Here is a 22,653-nt window from a genome sequence, read left to right as displayed (position 1 = left end):
TTCATTTGGTTCTATTTCATTGACTTACGCCACATGTTGCAAAGAACAGTTCTATCAAAGTGACGTAAGTCTTGACTTGCGCCACTTCTATTGAATAGACTGGTCTAGCAAAGTGACGTAAGTCACCTATCAGCTCAAATAATTATGGTACAACAAAAATAATTTTTGGGGTGTATTTGTGACATGCTAAAAAGGGTTTATTCACCTCTCATATACAATAGTAGGGCAACCAGATTATAGGAATCATTTTATTCATTTCCTGAAAAAAAATATTTTGTGACTTACGTCACTTCTATGGAATGCCACAGAAGTGGCCCTGCTATCCTGGGATCTGTACGGATCTGCTCGGGGACATCCCAAGTTTCCTTAAAGTCTCGTGTCCTTCGGACTGACCGTTCCGCTTCCAGAAATAAAAAAGGGTCACAACGTTCTAAAATCACTCGGGTGTAAATCTACTCTGCCACCGAACTGTCATAGGGTAGCGTCCGTATCCTAAGCGTCCCAGCACAACCCAATCTTTATTGCGAAAGCCACAAAGTCTAGTTCAATTTAGCAATTAACTGACTACTAGGGTATGGGTGGCGTGGCAGGATTCGCCTCAACCGATTAGCTGCCAACAAGTGACGACGGGGTGGGAAACGTTTTAGAGAAGCCTCATGGGACGCGAACATTGTTCTTTTAGATTGACAGTGGGGTAGCCGAGACGACGCAATTGGCGATGCTCCACGCGAACCTCAAGGAAACTGTGCAGCTGCTGGATGAAATGCTGGGATGGCTCTACCCTCACTTTCTCTTCGCTGGAACTGCTATGCCTCTGGTAATATGAACCACGGCACCCTAACACTACAACTAGTGGCCAAAATTTGTGAGTGTCCCCATGCACACCAGGAAATTCAGAGACATGTTCTCCCGTCGTTCATTTACCAATCTGAAGCTGGACCTATATCTGCCTGCAAGACAGACTTGGTCAAGCGCACGGTGAAAACAAGCCCTGGGGGGATACCCAGATGTTTTCCTCATTTTTACGGTAGTAAAAAGAGTCCCAGGAGCCGTTCTGTGTGCTTATACCTGAAGTGATCAAATGAGAAACGGACGAAGTCACAGCTTGCGTTTAAACCTTTATGGGTAGGTTAATCTGGCTAAAAAAAACGAAAACCATTTTTTTATGATTTTCCCCGGAAATGAGGAATGAAATAAGAAAGAGGTAAAATAAGCGGCCAGCAGTGCGTCCCCCTCGCCTTTTTTCTGTCACTGTCGCCAAACTGCTCGTCTCAGCACAAATCGGAAGGTAGCGCTGGAAAGTGTATGAAATTTCCTACAAGGTGATTATTTTTACCATTTTTACCAGATCTAAAGTACATTTGAAAGTACCGATTGAAACATTCAAAACGACATCAAATGTGCAATCGTGGATCAATATTTGAGTCAGTCCTTCAAGAAGACACGTGCTATAAACCAGGGACGTGTTTTCTGATACTCCTGCCTATATCAAAAATGTAGTGACTTTCGACGTGAATCGGGGCCGCCTTCTGCTCGTCCGCCATGACACGAGTGGTCGTCGCCAAGCCAGGCCTGCGCACGAGGCTAAACACGCTGCGCCGGCTGTTGATAAACAACACAATAGGCTTCTTACAGTAAACGTTAAAATAACTTTCTTGCTGTTGCATTTGTGTGTTGGTCGGATTTAAAACAAATATATTTCTAATTATTTGGTGGTGAATTTCGTTTTCCGTGATGGTCTCTTTCAGTTGGCTCTTTTTTATCGTCTAAAGTAAGTTGTAATGCCAAGTTGCGGTTATGTTTCCCTGTGTACGTTTGGTAGAAGTTTTAACAATATTCTTTCAGAATGTCATTGTTAATTTGTACGTATTGCTCTAGACTTTTCCATATTTCGATTTTTCCTGACTGTGTGTTCGGGTGCAGTGAATGTGTGAACCGGTGATAATACCAACAATCTACTGACTTGTAGGTACCTTTGTAATGATGCTATATAGTTTTCTGTGACGAAGCTTGAAGTTATGCCCTAATTCATTCACTTACATTTCTCTGTTCATAAGGTTTATACTATGTCAACTGTGTGCTCTATTGGGAAAGCTGCTGTGGACAACATTGTTTGTATTGAAAATGACTACCCACGAGATAAACTTACTCCAGAACAGTTGCGTTTGCTTCGTTTAAGGACCGGCTCTATGAGGAGGGTAAGTGTCATCTGCAAGGCTCATGCTATAAACTATCTTTGGTCGTATGCAGCTAAGCAGGACCAAAGCTGTGTTTCAAACCATATCAAAAAAAACAATGTGAGTATAAACTAGCAAACAACAGGGAAGCAACAGCAGCAACCACAACAGCAAAGTTGTGGTTACATACTTTTGTTTCACATATACGTATTAATGCAAATTCTTTTTTTTTTCAGGTGATACGAAGCGGAATAGAGTTTGAAATCAAGTTGGACCACAAAGATGAGGCAAAACTACTCGATCTTAATCCTTCATTAGACCTTATTATGGGGAAGAGACTGTATGTCATGCAAAACCTCACTGCTTAAATAATTCAAAGCAAACGTAATAGATGCACCTTCTAATGCTATCGTCACCGAGCTAATTATCAACCACATCTGCCTCTGTACCTTCTTAGACTGTTGAGGAAGATAAGCATCCGCTTGAACCAAAACAGCCAAGTCCTGATTATATAAATTACTCTCAATCATGTTTAGGAAATTTAAATAATTGGCTTAAGTCAAAGGGTGAAGAGTACGTAGATTTTCAAAAGCTTGTCAATAAAAGACCTATTTAGTGCAGCAGTTGGACAAAGTAAAAAAGGGTGTTAAAAGTTCGTGCAAGTGTTGATGATAGTGAAACAAGTTCAGTTTCAAGTTGGTATGAAAAATCAGTACAGTATGATGAATTTGTTTATCAATTACAAGAAAATATTAAATCAAGTCAAAGCAAAGCTGATCACATTCATGCTTTGAGTGTCCTGCCTAGAAGTCTTTCTGTTGAAGAAATAAAGACAAAGTTTCCTCCAGTTTCAAATAGACTTGCAAGAAGGACCCAGGAACTCCTTGATAAAAAAGGTAATTTATGTACGCCTAACAAGAAAATAGGGAGGCCAATAGGTACAGAGACTGTTCACTAGGAACTGATTTTTATTTAAGACAAGATGTGTCTAAAGAGAAGGTTAGCAAAAATCAAGTAATTAGTGTTAAAAGGAGTGGCCAAGGGAGTGACGGTGAGAGGGTGAGAAAACAGAAGAGGCTGATTCTAGATAATATTGTGCATTTGCATCAAGAGTTCAAGAGGGAATTTCCCAATTGTGAAATATCTCTTCCCAAATTTGCACAACTTCACCCCAAGGAGTGTGTACTTGTGCCTTCTTGTGGAGTGCATAATGTGTGTGTGTGTGTGTTCCCCATGAGAACTAATGTTCCACGGTGCAGGTTTGAGAACCCCTTTTCAAAAAATCAACTGATTGCTTAAAAAAATTAATGTGCTCTCCACCTTCGGTTAGTTGTAATCTGAGAACATGTAAGGAGTGCTGTGGTAAAAGTAGTGAACTTCGTGACCAATTATTGCCCTTATGTGATCAAAGTTTTATTGAGGATGTGACATTTAACCATTGGAAGTCGACTGACCGAGCCAACTTACTGACAATCACCTGTTCTGTTGAAGAATTCGTTGAGCGCTTCATTAACCAGTTACAAAAACTAATCCCGCATCACTTCATTTTTAAAACCCAAGCTGAATATTTCCGATTACTGCAAGCAAATCTAGATAAAGAAGAAAATCTAGTGGTTGGTGATTTTGCAGAAAATTACTCCTTTGATGTTCAAGATAAGGTCTATGCTTACTATTTTGGTCCCAAAAAAACAATGCACAATCCACCCATTTAGTGTTTATTTTAAGGGCTTTGAAACTGATGAAAAGAAGCAATAATCATTTGCTGTCATTTGCTGTCACGTGAATTTGACTATCTCATCCACGATTTACCGACGTGTTCGTGTTGATCACGTCGATTCAACGTGACGTCGACATAAATGTCTCCACGTACAACCGTGCTACATGCAGATCTGAATCTCATACGGTGTCTTCTTTTCTTCGTGCGCAACGAAACTCTCCATGCATGGTATCGTGGCGGAATTTTTTGAAAGGTGTTCTGTCAAGAACACCATCTGAGTATTCTTCAATGAAGATGACGAATGAAAAGCGTGTGCTCTGTCACATGATAAATGTCTAGCAGTTTCGTTGGCGCTGTTTTAAAATGAGAAGCAAAGCTACATGTGAGACCAACTGGTACGAGCAACTAAATCAAGTGTTTCGAGGCAATCGACGTGAGATCAACGTGGAATCGACGTGTACACGACAGACGAACTGATACACGTCGATTCGACGTAGATTCCACGTCGAATTGACAGTATACTGGAATATGGCGTTCAGAACACTAAAAATCCCATTTAGTGAGAAATGTTGATGCGAAAATGGTTCCATCTTATTTTATTTGCAACTTTTTAGAAAGGTAAATAGTGGTGGATGTCTGGTGGATGTATTCACCACCACGAAAGGTCCACGAAACCACTTCGACGCATCCGTGCAACACTGGCGAATCTGTTTAGGACGGACAAACAAGGGCGAATCTGAGAAGGACGGACGAACAAGGGCGAATCTGTTTAGGACGGACGAACAAAGGCGAATTTGCTTTTTCAGAATTCCCGCAGACCTATCTTTTGAACGCTTCTTGCTCTTCGATGGATCACTTCAGTTGAGGTCGTATTCTTTTGAAGGCTCAATGACGGGTGCAATGATGCTTCGTTCAAAGTGATCTGACGCCAAATCGAGGAGTGAGAGATAGATCTCCAGAAATTCTGAAAAAGCACATTCGCCTTTGTTCGTCCGTCCTTAGCAGACTCGCCCTTGTTAGTCCGTCCTTCACAGATTCGCCCTTGTTCGTCCGTTGTAAACAGATTCGTCAGTGTTGAACGGATGCGTCGACTTGGAATCCACGTCTTTTCCACGACCTATTTCTCTCTGTGGATATAAAGGTTTGAACGCAAGCTGTGACCTCGCTCGTTTCTGATTTGATCACTTAGGTATAAGCACCCTCCTGTGTTTCCCAGGAAAATGTCATGGGTTTCCTAGTAGGTCTCCTGGGAAAACCAGGAAACCCCTGGGAAACCAATTCACCTGGGAATCCCAGGGCTCGGTTGTACTGTGCGAGCACTGCTGAAAACAGTTTCGCCAGCCGGCGGCTTGCTAAGAAAGACTCAGTTGATGCAGTTTTCTAAGCGTTTGAGTCTTTGTCAGTAGCCTCCCGCCGGCCAACCCGTTTTCAGAAGCGGTCGGTCGGCCAAGCCTTTCTGTGAGGAAGGTATCGCTTCCCTATACTTTATACCTATACTTATACCTATACTTTCCTTGCGGTTCGCGTGGAGCAGTTCACTGAAAGTAAGAATCTGTCTCTGAATTTCCTGCATGGAATAATTTGGGATGACTTAAGTTTGTCTCGGAAAACGGTCCACGACCTCTGGGGAGTATGAGAGGTCTTTAACCGTTCAAAGGTAAAGGATAGGCCAGCAGTGTAAAAAATTTGTTTTTCAATCGAAACCGTCCTGGTCGTTGCTACAAGACAGCGCGGCACAGTAGGAAAGGGAGGGGGGCGGGGGGGAAGGACAGCGTCATGGTTCATCACAACCTGTTCCCCTTGATCCGCGTCTGGCTTACAGTGAACACCTTGCTCTCTGAGTGGGGATCATCCATAAAGTACGTCCGCTCTTTTCACCCTCAACACCCCCTCCCCCCTTTTCAGACGTCCATTTTCAATTAGGCGTCCCCAAATAACAATATCAGTTTCTATATGTGATGGTAGTAAGGAAAATGTTTATCGGGAGGTGAATCATATTTCTACAGGTCTACTAGTGCACGGTAAAAACAATATCTCATTTTTCTTTTTCTTTTTTTTGGAAAAATGGAAACCTTTGAGAAACGCGCTCTAAATCTTTTACAATGATTTTTTTCGTATAATGCAAAAAAATTGGACGCAACCGTAATACACAGGAAATTTCCTTGTATAAAAAGTTTTCTTTGTATAACAATGAGTTTTCTTTGTATTACAAAGAAAATTTGTCTTTGTTTTACGGTTGCACAAAATTCTTTGTACTAAATACAAGAATTTTCTTTGTAAGGATTTAGGAGTGTGGTCTAACGAATACCGCTCATATTTCGACGAAGTCTCCTCAAAAACATGTGAGATTTTACCTCAGTTTTTCTGATTCCTCGTGGGAGTTTTCCTCAGATATAGGAGTTCAAAGTTTTCGCCCTTTTCCCTCAGCAAAAGGGACATAATTTTTAGCCCGCCCTTCTGCTTTGAAAAAGCTATTCAGCGGGCTTATGCAAACGACCTTGTGTGTGTCTGTATGTCTGTCTGTGTGTCTGTCTTTCTGTCTGTTCCACTAGAAGGAGATGTGCTAGAGACTTGAAATTTTCAGGGTATCTTAAGGTTCACTCCTAGAGAACGAAACGCCTACGGCAAATCCTGGCAACCACCCCTAAAGGGCTAAAAGGGGGTATCAAAGAAACTAAGGTAGGTCATAAAAGTCAGAATTTTTTTTTTTTTTTTATGATCTCCTAAGGGGTAACTCGTCAAAATAGAGCCCTATGGGCCGTTTTGCTCTATCTCTTACCGTTTGGGCGCTAGAGGGAGTTTCTATCACGAAAGTGGCCCAAAAATAAACATATTAATTTTAGAAAGCATAAGATGGTCTCCGAAGGGGTAACTTGCCCACAGTAGAGTCTTTCGGTCGAAAATTTCGTCCGCTTTGCTCTATCTTCTACCGTTTGGGCGCTAGAGGGAGTTTCTCTCACGAAAGTGGCCCAAAAATAAATTTATTAATTTCCGAAAATATTGGATGGTCTCCTCAGGGGTAACTTGTCAAAGTAGAGCCCTCCGGGCGAAAATTTCGTCCGTTTGGCTCTATCTCTAACCGTTTAGGTGCTAGAAGGTCTTGTTTGACGAAAATAAGTTAAAAATTGCTTTAGTGAACAATTAAATGTAAAAGAAGGCCCAAAACCGCAAAAGAGGTAAGAAACTCCCTCCCCCCAACCCAAAAAACGTTTCCTTAGCAGAAGGGTGGGTTGTAGTCGCGGTGTTTCACCGTTACATCCCTTTCTTGTTTCTACGGGGCAAATTTTAAGGACGACGGGCTTTGCGGGCCGAAGGCCCGTTACATCATTTGATTATGTTCTACAGCAAATCGCGTGACAGAAATGGTCGGGCCGCAGGCCCGACCATCGCCGCCGGCAGGCCAAGCAGGCCCGGCCCCTGCCGAACGGAGTTGCCGGCGCAGCGAAGCAAAGCTGGCAACTTCGTTTGGCGGAAGGGCGGGCCTGCTTGTTACAGTGTGCTCATGTCAGAGTGAGAAACCTGATGCTGGAGTTAAAGTGCATGAATCGTCTTATTTTGCATAGCTCTGTTCCGCGAAAGTGATAATATCCAAGGGACAAACAGACTCCTTTGCCCTCGGCACTGTGCCACTCATCTTATTGGTTTTCATAACCCAAGTAAGTGCTTGTGACAAGGAAGGTTTTGAATTTTTATTCGTTTTTATTGATCTCGAATAATTGCATTGTTCTTGGCAGTGTCTAGTCGGACAATCACTGGAGGATGCTAGTAGAGCTCTCCCGGACAGTTGTTACTTTGGCCCGTGGCTCCAAGAAACGTCCCCAAAGCGCAAAGGCCGCCTCCTCATCATGCTGCTCGCACATAGCCACGCCGTTCTGCGCGTCAGAGCTTTCGGGAAACTAAACAGGTATAATTGCACTACTGGAGAAGCAGGCACGACATAACTTCGGTCCCTTAAGAGATAGTATGACAGTGCCTAAAAGAGCGAACTTTTGGCCCTGTGGGTACCTCTCTTCTGCTAAGCTTTGGGTTGCAACAGAGTTGTGGGTGCGAGCTAGATTTTGGCTCGCGCTGGTTGGTTCGCGGCCGATTTTTCGGTAGCTCGCGCAGTTCTATGAGCCAGGCTGGCTCGCGCGAGGAGCCTGGCTCACGCCTCAAGCACTGGCTCGCAGAGCGGACCGAAAGGTGGGGATACAGAGAACGACGCGAGCCAGGTGCGAGCCAGCCAGCAGGCTCGGCGCTCGGCTCACAGTGCCCGCATGGTTGCATGGATGCACGGCGGAGTCGGAATCGGAGTCGCGACAGCCAGACTCGAGCGCTGGTCGAGGGGTCGACAACGACCACAAAAGGCAGCTTAGCTCATGTGTACACTGGAGTACAGCCGAAGCACAGTACACACGGAGTGCAGCTTGACTCAGCACTGTAAGTTTCTTACAAAGAAGTATTCTTCGTAACGTGCAAAGGTTTTAGAACCTGTGAAATACAAACAAATCCTTTGTACTACGAGTGGCTCAGCTTTGCACTATGAAGAGCGTCTGTTTAAAATCTGGTGCTCTTTGTAACACGAAGAAAATCAGTTTGTAAACATAGTGGTTTCAGATCATTTGAACGTTACAAACCCAATTCTTCGTAATATGAAGACCACTCTTCGTAAGGGACTTAATATGAGGGGTGATATAAAATCCACTGACGATTGGGGCGCAGTGATGTAAATAAGGTTTCCTACATGCAGGCACCCGGTCACCCGGTCGCCCGGCTCGGCACTGCGTGCCAGCGTTTGGGCAGGGGGCGGCAACGCGGCGCTTCGGAGTGACCCCATGCGGTAGCGAGGCCCGGCCCCCCACCACCGGCCTCGGCGCGCCGCGGCCGGAGCCTGGCGAGCCGCGCCTGACTGCAGCGCTTAAGTAAATTCAACCATGTTCTATCAAAACGTCTGAAAAACTATGACAACGAGTAATGAATCGAAAGGGGAGGAGTTAAGCTACATCCCAGTGTGCCTGCGAACTAGTTTCGGTCGTCCGAAGCGAGTTTAAAGATAGCCTGAAAACAGAGCAAGCTCGACGTGTCCCGGCTGGCCCGTGCACGCATCTTGTATTGTTAAAATTTCTCCGCTACGGATCAAATTTCTGCGTGCTCTGGTGAAAGTAGACTAAATTTGTGAGAGCACTGACTATAAGCGAGGCTGATCGGCCAACAAAGAAGGTTCGAAAACAGTGTTTGTTTTTTAGGATATGTTTTTGTTGCTACGATCACCATTCATGGGTTACCGCATGGGGTCACTCAGAAGCGCCTCGTTGCTACCCCCTGGTTTGGGTCGCACTCCGCGAGCCAGGGCCAGGCTCGCGCGGCAGTAGGCATATCGGAGCGGAGGTGGCGGTGGGTGGCGCCCAGGCGCGAGCCAGGGTTAGCTCGCGCAGGCTCCACAGCTCAGCGAGCTAAGGCTGGCCGGTAGCGGGCCAATCCTGAAGGGACACGAAGATTGCCGTAGGCACCTGGCTCACTGTGGCTCACACAAAACTGCGCCAGCCATCGCGAGCCAGAATCTGGCTCGTGCGTACAACTCTGGGTTGCAATAATGGAACCCTTTCACGCGCGTACTCAACCAAAGGACCATTCCACCGGCTCCGGCCAAAAACATCAGTGAAATAAACCCTGCGGAAACAGCTCCAAAAATAGTGTGTTGATCATCACGGAGTAAAATGGTTGTGGAGGAACGGCTTTGGACCGCGCCTGAACTACCTTCCGCGGGACGAGTTGTTGCCGCCGGCCGCAGGCGAGCGCTGTGGTCGCTATGGCTCTGCCCTCTGCCCGACCCATACAGCCAGAATGCCGGTCCGGCAAAGGTAGCCCGGCCGGTGCGCTGGCGCCGTCACGGGCAGCAGCAGGCGGCCCTTGCCTCCCCGCGCAGCTGTCCTCGGCTGTAGCTCGAAAACCGTTACAGATAGGTGGTCGAGCCGATTTTAGTACAGGTTTCAAGCCTTCCGACGCTGCTTATATTTTTGGGATACGACCCATACATTCCGATCGCCGGCCCGTCAAAGAAGAGCCGGGGCGGCAGGGGACGAGCCTGGTCCAGCCCAGCTTCGCAGATTCGGTTCGTTCCCACGATTCCTTCTGATCGGTTCCCACGGTTCCCACACCACGACACTCACACACTCACACCCCATGCGCCACACGTCTGCGGCTAGCCGGTGTCAGGAAATGCATGAACTTTTTTGAGGTAAGGTGAAATGAGTATATTTGCTGCTAGGTGAAGTACTTCTTCTTAAGAATCTGACTTCTTGGTTTGGTCTTTCTACCAATAAGTAATAGAAAGTACTCACAAGTACTTGTAAAATTTGAAAGTCAAACTTTTAACCTGACAAATGAGAAGTTCAATAGTAAAATTACTACATTAAATGACGAAAACATAATAAACTACTGATAAAAGTCACAACTATTAAAGACGTTGGATATATAGAACATTGATTAAAACACTATAAGTGTATAAAATACTATAGAAAATATCGACAGATCAGCACAATTTTCCTTGTTTCCTAAAGTCTTTCACTTTTACTGTATCTTCTTTCGTACGCTCATTCCACCTCCAAGTTGTAGGAGTCAGGGTAGAGAGTAGTAGTCTCTAGCTGTGCCTTAGGCGGGTTTGACAGAGGATCTTCTGGGGCATTAGTAAAATGAATCTCTTCAACCTCTCTTCCAGCTTTATGCAAAAACATGGCACGTTGCCGCCGAGACTCACTTATGCCCTAAATGTACATGTTTGTTTGTGCCAAATAAAGTGCTTTTTCGGTCCTGGCCGGGAAGGAATCACACCCTTAAGCATTCTACTCGGTTATTCATTCATCTCAAACTCAGAACATAGGTGCTGTCACACCGAAAATTAAAAGAAACTACAAGAACTAGAGCTACAGCCGTAAAAAAAAACAACAGACGACACGTGCGCGGGCCGCCCTAGCTGATCTTCACTGGGCCGGCGTTCAGACTGTATGAATCGTATCGCAAAAATGTCAACAGCGTCGTAAAGCTTGAACCTTCAACAATTAACATGAGCGAAGTAGGCGCACAATTTCTCCTAGTTCTAGTTTCGCACAGTGTGTCTCCAGTCCCATGGAACTCTCACGGCCAGCTCTGCGCACCTCTCACATGAGGGACACTAGGTCAGGCGGGCTCCCCTACCTAGAGAGACTCATAGGGAGAGAGCCGTCAACTCGGGGCCCCGCACGCTGCGCCGTGATTGGGTCGGCGCTGCTAGGCGCTGCGCTCGCTGGTTGGCCGGGCGGACGTGCCGAATGCACCCCGACGGTCGTTCGGACGACGTTCGGCAGCGCCGCCGGGCGCACTCCGGTGCAGCACTGCCTCGCATCTGTGTCGCCTGACCCTAGGGGGCTCGCCGGAGCCCGGCGGGCTCCGGAGGGTTCGCAACTCCCTGCCTCTGTGAGGCCAGATGTTAGGCTGGCCGACGGAGCCGCCCAGTGCCGACCCAATCACAGCGCAGCGTGCGGGGCCCCGAGTTGACGCCTCTCTCCCTATGAGTCTCTCTACCCCTACCGCTCGGCGGCCACGTCGTGATATAGAGCCACGGTCACGGTTCCCAGCGCCCAGTCCTACCGACGGACCTAGGGCGGCTCCCGGGGAGAACCCGAGCGGTCCTTCGGGATGGCCCGCGGGTCGAGGGGACGTCCATCTCGAGTCGCGAGCGGGACTTGGACTTACCCAAAGGACTCTTAGGAAAAGCTTACGATTTTATTTCTGTGTCTAAGTTGTTCATTTTCTGCCAAGTTCGGATTCTTTTTATTGACAAGTTAGCAAACAAATCCTGCGGCAAAATATGCCAAACAGGGTCGCTCGGCACTTAGCAGAATCAACCAAATGCGAGAAAATATTTTCCAAGTTTTAAACTAATTTTTACACTTTGTGCTGAGTGTCGCCATGTTTTGGCCCTGACTTTAAGTTTAATCAAAATTGGTGAACAATATTTCTTCACGATGGGAGCGATGACGTTGTAAAGTAAAAAAAAGGTTCGCGCGGCGGGTTTCGAACATGAGACGTTCCGCTTCGTAGCCGAGTGCAGGACCCCTTTTTTTTTTTTTTTTTTTTTTCAAACACATTGCCACGGAGGCGGCTGTTCAGATCGCACCTGACAACTCTAGTTCAGTGACTTACAAGGGAACCTTTTCAGGTGTAAATCTTCGATTTCGTTGAAACTTAGAAAATTTGAAGGTTATTTATGTAGAAATCGGATGGTGCTTGAAATTTTTCCTGAACCTCTCACAATTAGTTTTCCCCTATATAGGGGTGGGAGTACGGTTTTTATGCATGGTTTTTATGATATTTTTTGTAAAATGTTAGGCAGTGTTCTAAGTGGTAACTCATCAAAGTAGCGCACTTTGGACCAAAATTTTGTCCGTTTTGCTCTATTTTGTACCGTTAAGGCGGTAGAGGGATATTTGGGACAAAAAGCAGTGTAAGGCTTAAGTAAACCCCCAGTAACTGTGAGGTTCAGGAAAAATTTCAAGTGCCATCCGACTTCTAGTACAAAAACCTTTAAATTTTCCGAGTTTCAACGAAATCGGAGATTTACACCTGAAAAGGTTCCCTTGTTAGCCCTCCAAGAGTCCCCGTTGTTTAACCCAAGCCTACCCCCTCCCCCCACCCGGCTCGGCCTTGGGCCCGGGGGGTTCCCGAGCTCCTGTCGGTAGGACCGCGCTCTACGGCGGCCGTCCCCCCTCCACCTCATCTGGCCGCTCGGCTCGCGCTCGGGTCAAGCTCGGAGCGGTCTGCTCGCGACACACGACCAACCTCTAAAATAAACAAGAGATACTCAAAACGTATAAAGCCATGTTCAAATGCGATAACATTGTGCATGGTGTATTTTTAAATTAACCAGAAAATTTTGTTATGTAATATAATGAGATGGGACGGGGGAGTGTAAAAAATATGTATTGTAAACTTAAATATTTCAGTGGAGTCTTAAAGGGGATGTGTTTGGGATCGGGAGAGAAAGAAATGGAATTAATAGGTATTCGGATACATTAAATGTCAGAAAACACAAATGTTGAAAAGGTATCTACAACCAATTGCTACAGAAAAAAAAATGAAAACGATTTGACAACGGATAAAAGAACTACTTACTACCTTTAACAGAAATTTAAATCCGTAAAGGAAAAGAACCTGAAAAACAAACTGGTAAAATGTACAAAGTCAAAGTGACATGTCAACGGTCCATGTAGATTTATCACAAATGGCTAATGTTTAACAAAATTACAATACAATCGTCACATATAAGTACCTGAACAAATATACATATACACATGTACATATACACATATACAATTGTCACACAGATGAATGAAGCATGCGTTGCTTCTGTAATCTAAAATATATAACAATAATATATGTGAATTGAGAAACAAACAACCTAAAATGATTTCCTTAACATGCTAATGACTGAAGTAGAAATCTTGTGACTGTGATGAACTTGCAGTGATGTGGTACTCACAGTCAATTTCAATTAAAAAAAAAAAACTTATCCCTTGAACTTTTCTCTGAGAAAGATGTTTTAAAAAATATTAAAATCTAGGGTCTCGCTCATAAAAGATCATTTATGCTGACTCTTTCTGGGCTTTAGGGGGCGTGCACAAATTACGTCATCGATTTTCGGGGCAAAACCCCACTCTCCCCCTCTCTGCCATCGAGTGTCACCTTTTCGCAACCCCCCCCCCCCTCCCCCTCCAATGAGGTAGTTTTGCCCTCGAAATTTCAGAATCGCTCAGTTACACTATTGAGCCAAAGTTCTGACCACCCAAACGTTTAGACAGTATTAAAACTATGCTAGGATTTAAACTTGTAAGGAAAGTACAATTATTGGTGTAATAATGTATATTTTAATACATTTTATCACAAAAAGTTCTCATTAAAGGGAATTTGTAAAAAAACTACGTCATTCAGCCTGAACCCCCCCCCCCTCCCCCTGTCATCGGCTGTCACCTTTTGGCCGACCCCCTCCCCCCCTAAGCCTTTTACGTAATTTGTGCACGCCCCCTTAATGAGACTTGATGAAAAGACCTGAAAGAAAAGAGGGAATTATTTTGATGAGAAAATATATGGAAAATAAATACACTTCAGTTCAGCAGCACTTCAGAAGAAACGTCCACCTGTGTGTCATCAAACTTCCGAAATTGTTGGTCTGGACACTGATCTACTGCAGTGTAATGGCCGTTATTGGGAGTAGTACCTATATGGCTGACCCACATCTCTCAGGTTGTACTTCACCTGCTGCTTACCACTCATGAAAGCGGACATATTCAAAGTGTGCAAGAACGTTACAGAAATTTTCACTTCCTCCCCCATGGCTGAGAACCTAAGTAAAACGAAGTCCTTAAATAGGAATAAGGAAAATGGAAATTACAGTGGCATTGTCATATAATAATTAAAAAGTAAAACTAATAAGTGAAACACCTCTTTAAATGGAGAACAATCACCCATGGTGCTTTGTCTAACTGCGTTCTTTTATGCTTTCGCATGAGCACGGCAATTTATACATTTATATTCTTGCACAAACTCATCACCAAAATATTCCTTGCATGAGATAATTAGTGATGGCTTCACTGATATGGACAAGGAGAAGAAGGGTTCAGTGCGTACTGCCTGCATTTTGCACACACCGCATGAAACTGTAAGTGGAGAAATGCAGTAAAACAGTTGAGATTTGAAATGTGTAAGTTTACTTACATACCAGTAGGCAGAAAATAAATTATATTTATATGTGGTGCACAGCTGGCCACCGAAGATCTCTTTCACTGGGGAAGTGACAGTAAGGAATTCATCAGAACTGAAATAACAAAAGAAAAATTTGGTATGGGATTAATAATGTAGCTGATGTTCAAGTGCATACACTGCAGTTTACTCACATCTGTGTACCTCTCAAGAAATTGAGATTGAAGGTTTCCCAACAATTTACACAAACATTCGTGGCTATCTTGCTGCTGCCCTACCTCGTACCTCGTATTGGGGCCAAAATGCTGCAACATGGAACCATTAATTAGATTTAAAAGTCTAAGACCATCATAAACTGTTATACCACTGGATCTGCTACACACATGACAGACACTGTATAGATGACGATGGGCCCGCTGTACTTTTCATATATTCACAGTGCAACTGGAACACTATACAGGACATGCAGTGCTCCCTTTGGCATGCTGTCCTGTGTCTCAAGTCAGACCTCAGCCATGCTACAAATGGCGCACAGTTGAACAGAGCCTGTGAAGTGGAGGTGAGTTGAGTGGTACAGCCCCTATCACATTAAATGTTAACCAGATGACGTACAATAACATTTTAAGTATTCATAATTGGTGACTTACTTGCAAAATAGATTCAGCAGAGCAGGTTTGATTACTATTAATAATACCATGGCCTGGAAACTTGTTTTCCCAATGGTGCACGTCTGCATCGTTCAGTACAACACTGACGGGTAAAACATTGTCAGTGGAACTAAGAGGCTGTCAAAGAAAATTTAACTTGAGATGTAGGAGGTTACCTTTAACTTAAATAAACTTGTAAAGAAAAGAGTAATACCTTACATTACAGTAAATCATTACGAATCATTTTCAAACACATACATTTTTTACATCTTTGCATTATTACCTACTGCGTCAGGGTCATCTGGATCAACATCAGAATCATCAGAGTCTGCCCCTACATCAATAATCATGGGTTTGGGTACTGTCCACTCCCCAAACCCACCAACTTTCTCAGAATGGTCCTTCAATATCATATCCTCCACATGGCGAACGCATTTCTTCCACACATCTTTAGTAACTGTCTTGATAGCCTCCTTCCACAAAAGAATCACAGCCTCTGAGTGTTTCAAGTTGGGCCACTTCTTGGGTATTTCATCTATGTAAGCATCAAAGTAACGCTTTGTAATGCCCCACACCAGTTCTCTTCGCTGGTACTCAAAGTGGTAGGAAGGAGTGAAGAGGACTGTATGACCAGCCTTATGGATCATGTTTACAATTGAATAAACTGGTTCCACTTCCACTTGAAGGCATAGTTGGAATAGATCCTTCTGAGAAGGAGACATGTCAGCCTGCACATCATGCAATTCCAGCCACTTTATCATACTTATTTTACTAGCACTCTTAGTGGGTCTCTTTGGGTCCTGCAAGACACATCAAAAACAATATTATAGCCTTTACTATTCATTCAAACACATGGCTGTCAAGAAATATTACAATTTATGTGCTGTAATGTGTAACAACGCACAGATGAGACATCACATTACAGCAAGAGTGGAGAATATAGGAAAAGACTAAATTATCCCTTTAGAAGTACTCACGTCGAATTAATTCATGACAAAAATTTATCTCTCCTGCATTTGACCTGTTTACAAGGGTCACATTGTTCATAAAGGGAAGCATCCCAAAATTATAAGAGCAGTGGTTAGTAAGCAGCAATACATCCAAAGCAATGCACAAATTTCTACTTCACATAACATTTAAGTTACCACATAAAAAGCAGTACTTATTACAGTTTTCAACACCTAAGTTAGTTCACCTACATAAGACAATATCTCCTTCTGTAGCTCTGAAAAGAGCTAGTACCCGATACAGCAAGGAACTTTCTAATAATGAGGCCAGTTCACATTGCTGTTTGGGTACCCGACTCAGAAATAGATCTGCAAATTAAAGTATTAAAGTCCAATTTATGCATACCCACATTATGAGAGGAATTTGTATAGTACACAGATACCTGAAACTTGTGGTACGAGGCATTGTCCATAAGGTACACTGATGGCTCTTCAGTATGGGGTAACACCTTCTTTGCCATGAACTTGGAGAAAATTTTGCCATTCATGTCCCCATGATAATCGTCACCTGGCTTGGGCTTTGCTTTGGAGTGGGTACACTAGAAGGGAATCTTCCACAAAACCTTCCTCCCCACCAAAATGGGCAACAATATACCTGGCACCACCCTGCATTTTTTTTGAGCCCTGGCAATCCCACTTACGATCTCTCCACATAAATCAGACACCACAGCCATGTTCACTAAATCCATGTCTCATGTAAGTACTTCCTATGAAACCAATCGTCATCAACATACTTCTTGAACAACTTCAAAAAAGTATTCCTCAGCCCTGCAATGCGTGGCATTTTGTAAAGTACACTGTACCACCTCGCTTCACAAACCAATATCATGTAGTTCTTTCCTCAGTGTCTCCTTTCCACCATGGAAGTCAATATCTTGCTCACTACAAACTGAAATTAGAAACACCACATTATACTAACAGCAATCAATATAATTACATAAACTCCACTGGAATATTTTTACCGAATCGTGCAGTCGAGTTCTAAGGGTGCAGTGAGTTCCTGAAGCAAAAGAAGGGTATAATTGTAGTAGGTTGCTATCATCGATGTTGGAGCACACTACTTCGAAGAATCGCTGTACACTTTCAAAAAGAATCACATTTCCAATCATTTTGAATCATTTACAATCCCTCTCAATCATTACAATTTTTGCAATCTTTACAATCATTTTGAATCATTTTGAATCACTTTGAATGATTTTCCAATCACTTTAAATCACTATGAATCATTTACAATCATTTTGAATCAATTTAAAAAAATTTACAGTCATTGAAATCAAATTAAAAAAATTGACATTCCTATCAACCATCACTTTCAATCATCACTTTCAACCATCTTAAATCATACATATATCCTAAATAATGCGTTACACGGGCTGAGCTCTTAGTCGTTTTAAATCATTTTTAACTCAATTCCAATCATTTTGAATTAATTTAAATTAGAATGAATCAATTCCAACCATTTTGAATCAATTCCAATCAATTTAAATCTCTTTCAATCACTTCACAATCATTCAATCTTTTTGCAATTTTTCGACCATTTTACAATATTTCAATCATTTTGTAATCCTCACAATCATTTGCAATGGGTTTTGATTGTAATCACTGTACGAATTTTTTAGGAGTGGTGGACCCCTTGCTACTAGTACTCACCATTTCTGTGGAGCCGCACAATAATGTTTCTGATAGCCTTCTTGGTGAAGTCGTCAATCTCTCGCATTGGTCTGACTCTCTGACGATCCTTTCCAGGAGTAAGAGGGAAGGGATCATCTCCTTTAGCATTGTACTTCGAAGCCATCACTGAACCAATGCCTAGGCATTCACAAACACGACGCCTACAAAGACATTAATACAAACAAATTCAGTGTGACAGCATACTAAATTATTAAAACATGGGCTCATGCTTAAATTGATCATCTTACAAACCTCACTTGCTGGACTGGAAGCAGAGGGCCACTATGAAGCCCCTCCCTAAGAACATACCTCCAAGTCCTTGCTATAAGAAGTTGTGTTTGCCGGTTCGGGAGCCGACCCTTCATACCTCGGTCAATAGACCGGCTGAAGCTTTTCAAACGCCGTTTCTTCTTGGGGGTCGCCTTGACCTTCTTTACGAACCTCGGCATTACGTTACAGAAAATTGAACAGGGACAAAACAGGAGGCAATGACGAAAAGACGAAAATGACTGCACTGGAAAAACATCAAAACATTATCGGACTCGGACCACAACAAACAGACAGGGTTGTCATTAAAAAAATCTCAGTCAAATGACAATAGTAACAATATTACATTGAAGTCACATGAAACTATAGACATCCCATTTAAGACGTCCTGCTGTTGTTTGGTTAATTTTAAAATACACCATGCACATTGTCATCGAATATGAACTTGTCTTTGAGCGTTTTGAGTATCTTTTGTTTATTTTAGAGGTTGGCCGTGTATCGCGAGCAGACCACTCCGAGCCGAGAGCCGAGCGCGATCTGAGCGACCGGACGAGGTGGAGGGGGGACGGCCACCGAGCGGGCTCGGGAGCGCTTCGGTGGCCCGAGCAAGCCACCCGGCGGAGGGAAGGCGAGTTCGTAACGGTCGCAAGAAGTACGGTCTTTGGCTGGACTCACTATAGAGCCGCGGGAAGCGCGCCGCTCCACGCACATTGCCCCTCGTGCTAGAGCCACGCCGGGCAGAGCCATAGCGACCGCAGCACTCACCTGCGATTGGCGGCCAAGGCAACACAGATAACCTAAGTGTTCAACTGCTCAATACTTGGAAGTGTGCAACTGCAAGTTAAATACTTGCAACTGTGGAACTGCAAGTTGAATACTTGCAAGTGTTGAACTCGGTAGGTGCGCACAAGTGCAACTCCTCGGTTGAGCACTTCCTATACAGTGAGCGTTCAAGCCAAGGAAGTGTTCAACCGTGGAGTTGCCCACTTGCAAGTGCGCACCTACCGAGTTGAACACTTAGAGGTGTACAACTACGGAAATATAGCAGGAAAATGCAAATTTTGGCCAAGCACAGCCCTTTTGGGGCATAAATGTCGAAAGGCTAAGCTGAAGACGATGACTCACAGCTCCACGCCTCTAGGGGTGCTTTCCTAAATACATTCACCAACTTTTGGTAGACAGCCGCCTCTTGGGAAATTCCTAGGGTGGCCCCTGGATGTCTTAAAGTACCGTTATGGGCCTGTAGACCTAACTGACATGGGTTGGCGATGGGCCCAGGGCCCACTTCGGCCAAGCCTCTCGTTTTAGGATAACTCGAAGAACGTTTTTCCAGGACAACTTTTGGGATCCCAGATTTTCTCTCCACCTTCGTATTGCATGCTCTTTCTCAACATTTTATTCCTACAGGCCCACGTGCGTGAACATCTTAAAATCCTGGTTCAGCTACCTTCAAGTTCTCCTCAAGTTCGGAAGCTAAACGTCTCTATATTTGGCTGTAGAATAAAATCTGGTGTAGCGTCCTGTGAGTATCTTTATTTATTGTGAGGACTGAGCCGCTAAGACGCACACTGTCATTGAAACTGACCCATCGGATATAACAATTTTGCCATGGCGAAAACCAAGGAATCGGATAACTGTAACAAACTATCGTGCCAGAAAATAAAAACTGAACGATTACGACTATTTTGTTGGGGGATCCAGTGGTTTGCGCCATAGTCAGGTCCTTTACGACTCGAAAACAGTTTTACTCGACGTTTTCAGACCAACGGTTCGAACTTGAGAGTGCACCGCTGCAGGGTTTTGCATTGCAGGCGTTTCCTGCGCTTTGGAGGGAGTGAAGTGTCCGTTAAACCTGGAAATTAAATTCCTTGAAAGTATGAGATGATTAACCATTAATTGGGTTTTGCCGCGCAAGCTATGAGAACCATCCGAGTTGTGCCTGCGCAGCTTGTAAGTGCATTCTGTCGGACAATCTTATATTGCGGACCGTGACTAGGACCTAGCCGCTTCAGAACCGAATTAGATTTCAGAAGAAACCTAGCGCGCGGATTGATCGCAAATCAATTTCGAACCCTTTTCCTAATACGGGAACACCAGCTGCTCCACTATATTGATAAATAATGCCTCTCGCCTCGCTCATCCGAGACTCGCAGGTCAGCCGAAATTGCTGTTCCATCTCGCCCTCGCTTTTTATCATCGCAATTTGTTTTGAACGGCTGGTGAAGATCGTTAAGTATTTGTATTCATCTTGCGTGTCAAGTTCTTGTAATGCAAATGTGTTCTCGTGAGTTGGGCGCACCTTGTGGTGTGCGAATTCTTGAACTATCAAGTAAGCCTGGACCAATGCATGCGGCCGGGTGATTTATTTTATCAAATGCTTTCTGGTAAGGGTACCCTGTACACAAATGGACTGACTTTTAAAAAACGGGATAATATATATTTTGCAGGTGGTCATCTCTAACATTTGTGGGTTTGTTGAGTTTTTGTCTCAGCCGCTTGAAGGAGCAACTTACACAGCAGCCAAGGTGCTAAGGGATATAGATGCCGTAAAAACCGTAACACCGTAAAATCCGAGGTGAAACCAAACGCACGCGGATAGAAACGTATAGGCTCCATGTATAATCATTGACTGCAAAAAGTTTCGTAGAACGATCGGATACGAAGTACTTATCACTTCTTCAAAGTTATCCCAAAACCCGCGTTTTGCAGATAGGCTTTGGTGTATTCGGTCAGCGCGCTGCAGATCGACTTGTGTGTAATCGGTCCGTTGCAAATCGCCTCTTGTTAAAGATGTGTCGTGATCCTATATTTCTAAAGAGAACAAGTTAATGGCCTGCAAAGCGTTTTCATCAAAGCTGTTGGCTGTACGGAAAATTACCATGCATTTAGGGCCAAGGTAAAACAAAAATGATGCTGAGGTTTTGAAGCATAACTTTATCTCAGACAGCTCTCTAACGGAAGTGTATGTATCCACGTGTCCTTTTAGTTATTTAATCGCTATGGAAAGGGACAATGCTACGATAATTGAGTTGTTTTTATTTCCGAGTTGCAGCGAATTAACACGGAGGATTGATGCTGTGCTGCACCAATTTTAAAAGCTGCTTACGACTGAGAAACGCTGGTTCTGTGGAGCCAACATTCTTCCTGAGTATCTTGTAACAACTTAATTAAGCTAAGCGAGGGATATGCGCAGTGCTATCAATTAAGTGTAAAAGAAGGAATGTCTTAATTGTTCCAACTGTTTACTTGGGCGGGCAGCGAAGGCAAGTAGAGTTTTCATGAGTTATTTAATTGTTCGTGCCAGGTCTAGAGAGCTAATGTAATATTCTCTCCAGGAACACTGTTTTGCCCACATTAGGAGAACTGCGGCTTCCAGGCAGTGAACCGTTATGTCGCGGTTGTAGAAAAGACATTCGCAGTGTACAATAAAAATAAGTGTCAAAATTAGTCATAAAGTATTAATACTATATTTTTATTTTTTGTACTGGATTTTTATTTCTTGCAGGTTTATCATACCTCCTCGCTTCCATAAGGCCTTCTGTGAGCTGCCAGAACGAATTGGATACAAGAACCTTAGCAGGGATTGCAAAGTGTTGCTGGAATACAAACTTTATGGATCTTCTTAGTATAGTCGCCCCGGAAGCTACAGCGTTCCCGGTTTTTAGGCCGAGTTAACTGAGTTTTCGGCGCAGAATACTGCACGCTTTTTCAGCTATACTTCTAGGTAGTTTTCGTAAAAATCGGGTAATGTCAGCTGTTACCAGTTCGACTTGAATTGACGGTTTCTGGAGGTTTTTTACCTGTTCAAATGTCACGGGAAACTTTTAAAGTTTTGAAGGCAGTTGCTCTTTATGGCCAGGCGTCCGAATTAGACATAGACATAGTGGGGCGAAGTTTGTTTATGTTTATAGTGATATGGCCACGGAATTCGTGATACTGGAATTTGGTCAGACTACCGCTTTTTAGCCCGCCCTTCTGCTTTGTAAAAGCTATCCAGCGGGCTTATGCAAACGACATCGTGTCTGTCTGTCTGTGTGTCTGTCTGTTCCACTAGTAGGAGATGTACAAGAGACTTCAAGTTTTCAGGTTATGTTAAGGTTCACTCCTAGAAGACGAAACGCATCCGGCAAATCCTGGCAACCACCCCTGAGGGCCTGAAAGGGGGTATGAAAGACAATGAGGTAGGTCAAAAAAGTCAGTTTTAGCGGGCCGAAGGCCCGTGACATCATTTGATTACGTTCCTCAGCAAATCGCGTGACAGAAGGCCGCAGAAGGCCGCAGGCCCGACCATCGCCGCCGGCAGGCCAAGCAGGCCCGACCCCTGCCGAACGGCACAGCAAACTATTCTGCATGAATTTCAAGCGCGCTGCTTGAAACATTTCAAGCAACCCGGTTTCGCTCCACTTGCTGGAAAGTTTCAAGCAGGTTGCTTGAAGTTTCAAGCAACTCTGCTT

General features: G+C 44.1%; 1 protein-coding gene and 1 long non-coding RNA gene across 5 annotated transcripts in view; both read left to right on the top strand.

The window, feature by feature from the left end:
- LOC113217281 (uncharacterized) overlaps positions 1-19,723 on the top strand; it is a 58,774-nt gene extending 39,051 nt beyond the window's left edge. The window contains exons 6-9 of one of the 4 annotated variants that reach the window (XM_052274468.1): positions 683-817; positions 7,458-7,550; positions 7,629-7,798; positions 19,607-19,723. In XM_052274468.1, coding sequence (XP_052130428.1) covers positions 683-817; positions 7,458-7,550; positions 7,629-7,798; positions 19,607-19,676 — 468 coding nt within the window. In that variant the 3' untranslated portion in view covers positions 19,677-19,723. Of the gene's footprint in view, positions 1-682; positions 818-7,457; positions 7,551-7,628; positions 7,799-18,683; positions 19,587-19,606 lie in introns of those variants that run through there. The other 3 variants (XM_052274470.1, XM_052274467.1, XM_052274469.1) reach the window with 3 other exon arrangements.
- LOC127751257 (uncharacterized) lies at positions 831-6,471 on the top strand. The gene is made up of 3 exons (XR_008012044.1): positions 831-1,965; positions 2,058-2,198; positions 2,414-6,471. It is a non-coding gene; the product is annotated as an uncharacterized LOC127751257 (long non-coding RNA).
- Positions 19,724-22,653: the final 2,930 nt, after the last annotated feature.

This window comes from Frankliniella occidentalis, unplaced genomic scaffold (genome assembly GCF_000697945.3).
Source record: "Frankliniella occidentalis isolate FOCC.00 unplaced genomic scaffold, Focc_3.1 Scaffold397, whole genome shotgun sequence".
Classification (NCBI taxonomy): Eukaryota; Metazoa; Arthropoda; class Insecta; order Thysanoptera; family Thripidae; genus Frankliniella; species Frankliniella occidentalis.
Note: the sequence above shows the minus strand (reverse complement) of the source record. Positions and strands in the feature narration are given on the sequence as shown.